At 33.8% G+C, this 7,489-nt stretch overlaps 1 protein-coding gene across 1 annotated transcript; it reads right to left on the minus strand.

The window, feature by feature from the left end:
- Positions 1-331: 331 nt before the first annotated feature.
- On the minus strand, positions 332-3,625 carry LOC124180641. Its single transcript, XM_046566389.1, has 3 exons — positions 3,161-3,625; positions 2,956-3,010; positions 332-1,959 (listed from the first exon to the last, which is right to left on the minus strand). Exons 1-3 carry the CDS (start codon positions 3,623-3,625, stop codon positions 332-334), a joined length of 2,148 nt encoding a protein of 715 aa, XP_046422345.1.
- Between the last annotated feature and the right edge of the window lie 3,864 nt (positions 3,626-7,489).

Here is a 7,489-nt window from a genome sequence, read left to right on the forward strand (position 1 = left end):
AATACAGTTAACACTGCGATTATCTTGTCATTAGATGTCTCTTCATAAAATTTACAATCTGGGTTACGACTAAAGAAATCTGCGACTATATTGTCCTTTCCTTTTGCAATATTTCACCTTAAAACAATATTGTTGAAGTAAGAGACTCCATCTAATCAATCTGGCATTTGGAAAAGGTGTTTGCTTCAAAAATGTGAGTCCTTTATGATTAGTTATTATTTCAAATTCTCGACCAATTAGATAATATCTAAATTTAATAACTGAATAAACGATAGCTAGTAATTCTTTTTCGGTAGTAGTATAGTGGATTTCACAACTAGATAAACATCTGCTAACCAAAACCTATCAAATTTTGTTCATCGCGATCATTTGTTTGGTAAAGAATGCCTGAAATTCCTTTATCGCTAGAATCGGTTTGTAATTTTATCGGATTATTAGGATTAAAATGTTTTAGGATCACGGTGTTGATAAAATTATTTTTAACTTCAGTATAAGCTCGGGAATGTTCTTCAGTCCAATTCCACACGGTATCATCTCTCAATAAGTTTCTAAATGGTTCCACATAAGTTGCATATCGAACAGCAAATTGTCGGTAGTAGTTGCATACGCCAAAAAATTTTTGTAGTTGTTTCTTGTTTTCTGGTTGTGCAAAGTCTCTAATGATCTTAAGTTTTTCGGGATCAGGAGATACGCCTTCGGTTGATAAAATAAATCCAAGAAACGGTAGGGTATTACTAAAAAATGTCGATTTTCGTAATCGAAGAGTGAAATTATATTGTTTCAGTCGAGTGAATATTAAATCTAAATGTTCTAAATGTTGTTTGAAATTATTCGAAGCTACCAGTAAATCATCTACGTATGGTGTTAAAAATGTAGTGAAATCGTTATTAAATGCTATATTCAACGCTCGAATAAAGCCTGACCCAGCAGTTTTTAAGCCGAAAGGTATTCTACAGAATTGATACAGAGTTGATCCATGCAAGAATGCGGTATAAGGTCTTGATTCTCTTTCTAGTGAAATTTGCCAATAACCATGTGTTAGATCGACACTAGAAAAATATTCAACTCCAAAATATTTTTGTAAAATTTCTGCAATTAAAGATGGTGACTCGTTGTCAGATTCTATTATATCATTTAAATAACGAGCATCTAAACAGATACGTACACGATTGTCTTTCTTCTGTACGATACGAAGGGGATTACAAAATGGGCTTATCGATCGCTCGATAATTCCAGATCTCAACATTTCTCGTATTTCCAAATCAACGGCAGATTTCAATGCTATTGGTATGGGATATGACCTACGAATAAATGGCTTATCATTAATTAGTCTTATCTTATGCTCATATATATTGGTGCATCCTGGTTTTTCAGAAAAATGTTCTTTATGGTGTAAAATTAAATTGATTACGGCTTCTCTTTGACAATCCTCTTGTAACGTTAGTCGAGACGCGATCATTCGTAAATCCTCAAAGAAATTATGGTCTTCCGGACTTACATTCAAATCACACTGTACTGGAATTTCCACTGAACGAGTTCTAATTGCTAACTGTTTTCGTGAAAACCCCCCTGAATCCTCGACAGTCCACAGCTCATCATCAGCATTTTCATACTGATCAACTGTGTCATCATCGGAATCTCTTTCACAAACATTTAAATCACAAACAATTACATTATCACTAGCATTACATGGCACATTAAACAAATTATCAATAGCAAAACATTGTGAAGTAACTTCCTCTTCAACAGGCAAGTTTCCAATAAGAATTTCAGAAGTAACCTCCTCTATAATAGGCAGGTTCTCTATAGCAATATGCGAAGTAACTTCCTCAATAGGCAAGTCTTCAAAAACAATTTCGGGAGTAACCTCCTCTACAATAGGCAGGTTCTCAATAATAATATGCGAAGTAACTTCCTCAATAGGCAAGTCTTCAAAAACAATTTCGGGAGTAACCTCCTCTACAATAGGCAGGTTCCCATTACACATTACATTTTCATTGCAAATTTTTTCACACACATTTAACTCAATATTATTATCTTCCGATAAATTCGGTAAGTTATGAGTCTCTAGAGAATTAAAATTAACTTCATCATTCCTTTCCTCAGACAATTGATTCACGTGATGATTACTGTGATCCTCTCGATTCTTCCTGTACTGATTTTGATTTACCGATTGGATATGTGTAATATTATCTTCACATGAAGACCCGAATTTCTCCGAAGAAACACGACTGTACGATACAATACTACTATCAACTCGAAGTCCATTAATATCAATAGTTCCAGTGTTATAATCTAATATAAATTGATTCACTGTTAACCAATCGTCTCCCAATATGACATGAACAGATAACCTAGGTACGACTAAAAATGCATAAGTCATTCTTCGATGCTCAACATACATATCAATAAGTATTTGTCTCTTAATTCCTACGCTAGTTTTGCCAAATGCGGGAAATATTTTTAAATTTGACACTGGTAGTTCCGTCAATTTCAAATGACTCGACAATTGTTTATAAAAGTTTTCTGATATGCAAGTTAGTTGACTACCCGAATCTATTAAAGCTTGTACTGTATATCCACCGATAGATACTAATAAGTGAGGACATTTTAAACTGTCATTTTTTTGTTGTTGTTTTGGTTTATTTACAATATTCCCTGTTAGGTCCTCTACTAAGTCATAATAACCATGATACGATGTAGGACCTCTGCTCATCGCATCAGTGATTAGTTTAAATGATGATAAGTTTGACCTTGATTATTGTAAAACGTTCGTTGGCCTGGATGCCGTGAAGTACTAACTATTGGTGGTGGCAATTGAGTGTTTGGTAGTATAAAATTATGTGATGCCATTTGATTATTAAAATTTGCTCTTGGTGTGACTTGATGATACTGCTGTTGTTGATTATCATTATATATGATTACTTTGCTTTGTAAAATAACTTTTTAACGTACCTTCTTGTGATTTATATCTACGTGCAGCCCATTTACTCTTTGCTTTAACTTGATACTGCACGGAATAGAATTCTGATTTAAAATATTTTTTGAAATTTTCATAGGTGTTGCACACATCTTTATTTAAATCTAACCATACTTTGGCTCTACCTATCAACGAATTATTGAATACCCATACTTTCTGTATATCCGATACGTTACTCACATTAAAATAATTTTCTAAATCAGCTAAAAATTCTAAAGGGTTTTGATTCTTTTCGTCACTGAATTTAGGGGCTTTAATCTCAAGTTGTGAACATTGAAAATGATTCATCAATCCACCCATCAATTGAGTTGTTGTATCTACCTGTTGACTTGATGAACCTCTGCGTAGCTCATTCAAAATTCGCGCTTGACTTTCCTTTTCTTTTTGCAACAAGGTGACTTGCTTTGCCAGTTCACTACGAGAATTAAGATCCTCCTGTTGTTTTTTAAGCTCATCTTTCAGTCTTTCCAATTTCACCTTCTCCAATCGTAACTGTTTGAGTTGTTCCTCCATGACCTTATCTAACGGAATAGACTGAGTCGTCTTCCTACGTCTATCAATAGTCACCAATGTGGTGGTAGTGTGCAGGCTAAGCGTTTTTGCTCTCGACCTAGTACCGATTATATTAGCATTACTTTTACCCATCAACAATGTTTGTCATTCTATGTCTAAGTTGTTATTCCTAAAGGCTTAACACGACTCTAATTCGTGCCTGAACGTTGGGCGCCAAATGTACTTACTCGTTTTTTTGTGAGAATAAAAGAAAAAAAAAAAAGACGTGAATTCGATGGACAGGCTTACAAGTCAATATTAAGAGAACGATAATAAATACGAGTTTGACTCTCCGTTGAACAAACTACATACAAATAACATGCAAATGGAACACAAATAAAACATACGTAAAATGGTCGACAAAATTGTAAAGGTAAAATAGTATATATAAAATAGTTCGGATAAACAGATTGATAAATGGTAAAAACAAAAGTCTACACGTAAAAAAAAAAACATCAAAAGTTATTCATTCACACATCCAAACATTCACATAATTTACGAAGACGCCGTCAATACACAAAACACCAAAATTAACTTGTCCCTCGTCTCTGTCGTCGAACACCGCTGCACCAGATGAATCACCTGCCAATCCGGGCATTACACTCCTCTCCACTCTCGTTCGATGGATGCTTAAAAATCCTGTGTCCACCCTCAGGTTGCGTCGCTCATTCACGCTGAGATGGGAGATGAAAACAGCAGGGATCGCAACGACGTCGAAAATTCAGTGATCTGGTACTGTGTATTTTGATCTTTAGGAAATCTTAAAATCGACTGGGTTTTCGACTTCTGCGGAGTTTTATAATTGTCGGGCTGTACGGGTTGGTGTCTTTCCGCGGAGTCTTCAATATAAAAAAGGTAATTCGGGTAAAAAATGGGGTAAAATAAAAAATAATTATGAAAGAAAAAATGATTAAAGAATGGAATAAAATAAAAAACAAGCGGATATTTGGAAATATTGAGGATTTTCCTAATAATTATACATATTTTCAAAAAATCAAAATGATGTAAAAAAAAATTTTTTTTTTAAATTTTCCTTTTTTTAAAAGTGAATTGCAAATTATAATATACATATATACATATACACACACACGTATACATATATATACATACATATATATATATATATATATATGTAGGAGAAAAGCCTCGGAAAGGCGGAGAGGATGTAAAGCGTTCTTTTGGGCGTTGATTATTCATATTTAGCGTGACGATCCCGACACGTCTGGTATGCTCTCTAGCTAACCCGCAACTGTCGATTTCGTCCAAGCGTTGTTATAAACAAACCATTTGCTTGTTGCTAAGATTCAGTCATTCAGCTATGCTCTTAGCTTGCTAATAACGCTTGACGCTCATTTAGTTTAGTTTCATATTCAAAAGAAATATCCTTTTATTCACTTCATACATTACGTAATGGAATTATTTAATGAGATTTGTGATACTCCGACACGGCCATTCTGACCTATCACACGTCCTCGTGTGATTCATCTACAAAAGAAAACAAAACAAAATGTCAATAATTTTTCGCCTCGGCCACCCTGGCCTTCGATTCAAATTCAAATAGGTAAACTATGTATTCTGAAGTTAATAACATAGTTCAGGCCATCCAAATGAGAACATTCTTCCACTCAATTTCTCATAAAAACTCAGATCTCTTTAATCCAATGATGAGACCTCCCGCTCTTAACCAGTAGCAGGGTACACGATACCTCAAATCACTCAAATCCAGTGATGAGTCCTCCTGCTCTTAACCAGAAACAGGGTACACAATACCTCAAATCACTTAAATCCAGTGATGAGACATCCCGCTCTTAACCAGAAACAGGGTACACAATACCTCAAATCACTTAAATCCAGTGATGAGACCTCCCGCTCTTAACCAGAAACAGGGTACACAATACCTCAAATCACTTAAATCCAGTGATGAGACCTCCCGCTCTTAACCAGAAACAGGGTACACAATACCTCTGTCACTTCCTTCCAGTGACAGGTACTCATTTCTTATGTCTTAACCACGGTGCACTCTTTCAAATTCAGTTTCAAACCGCGTATTCTAGAGTTCTATAAAAATTACAGATTCAACCCCTTGTTCATACTTCTAATCAGAAAGGCCTGAACTATATACCTTCATTTGTAAAATTCTAAGACTGTATACGCACTTGAAATTTCACCAAATTCGCCTAGCAAGAAGTGTTAATCTTGAATGTCAACTTGAATGCTGATATCGTTTGAACCCGGATCCCTCATTTCGTTGATTAGACTATCTGAAGATCTTCGTTTCAAAAATGACATAGCTTTCAACTCGTTATGGAGTTGATTTCTTGTGACAATATCAGTAGTGAAAGCAAGACGTTGAACACGTGATTCAAAATGTGCAATATGCGCCATTGTGGTTGATAATGCTATCTCTTCAGTGGTCAAGTTTTTCCACTGATTCATCAATGAATTCATTAACGATGCAGCATATGACGCTATACACTCACCTTTTTTAGGTTTACTGCTGGATAAATTTATCAAGAATGCAGCAGAAGTCTCCGGACAATCATACCTTGATACGAACAATTCTTTAAATTCAATCCACGTTATCCCGGCATATGATACCTGCGACAGCCATGCCGAAGCCTGTCCCCTCATGGCACGACTCAGCACAATCATTAAGGATGCACCTTGCAATGGTTGATCGGCCATACAAATATCCGCGGTTGTTATCCATGATCTCGCATTCACTTCTGGTTTATCAGGATCAAACTCCGGTAGACACGCATAATTATTATTATTCACTGAAGGAGTTTTCATCACTTGTAATAACGCGAGAAAATTACGATTCTGTTGTTCAAGAAGTAATCGCCACTTTTCTTCGTTACCCTCGCTTGCTCCTGGTGGGTTAACAGATCCAGATCCCACTTCTGATGTAGGAGAAAAGCCTCGGAAAGGCGGAGAGGATGTAAAGCGTTCTTTTGGGCGTTGATTATTCATATTTAGCGTGACGATCCCGACACGTCTGGTATGCTCTCTAGCTAACCCGCAACTGTCGATTTCGTCCAAGCGTTGTTATAAACAAACCATTTGCTTGTTGCTAAGATTCAGTCATTCAGCTATACTCTTAGCTTGCTAATAACGCTTGACGCTCATTTAGTTTAGTTTCATATTCAAAAGAAATATCCTTTTATTCACTTCATACATTACGTAGTGGAATTATTTAATGAGATTTGTGATACTCCGACATATATATATACATATATATACGTTCATCTACATATATTCATATCATACGTCCATATAATAGAATATAAATGAAGGTAATTAAGGTAAAACATGTAGTAGAATAAAAATGATTATAAATGAAAAAAATTATAAAAAAATTGAATAAAATAAATGGTAGGCAAATAATTAAAAATATTTAGGATTTTTCTAATAATTATACATAATTTTAAAAAATTGAAATGATGTGAAAAATTTTTTTTTTTGAATTTTCCTCTTTTTGAAAGTGAATTGCAAATTATAATGTACATATATATATATACACACACACGTATATATACATACATATATATGTATATATATGTATATGTATATATTTTTATTTACATATATTCATATTATACATTCATATAATAGAATATAAAAGAAGGTAATTGAGGTAAAAAATGCGATACAATAAACGATGATTATAAAAGAAAAAAAATGATCAAAAAAATGTGATAAAATAAAAAACAAGCCGATGATTAAAAATATTTTGGATCATTCTAATGATTATACATAATTTTGAAAAATTGAAATAATGTGAAAAAAAAATTTTTTTCCAAATTTTTCTTTTTTCAAAATAAATTGCAAATTATAATTTACATATATACATATACACACACACGTATACATATTTGAACATAAATATATATATATATGTATATATATATATATATATATATGTATATGTGTATATATATATATATATATATATAT

This window comes from Neodiprion fabricii, chromosome 4 (genome assembly GCF_021155785.1).
Source record: "Neodiprion fabricii isolate iyNeoFabr1 chromosome 4, iyNeoFabr1.1, whole genome shotgun sequence".
Classification (NCBI taxonomy): Eukaryota; Metazoa; Arthropoda; class Insecta; order Hymenoptera; family Diprionidae; genus Neodiprion; species Neodiprion fabricii.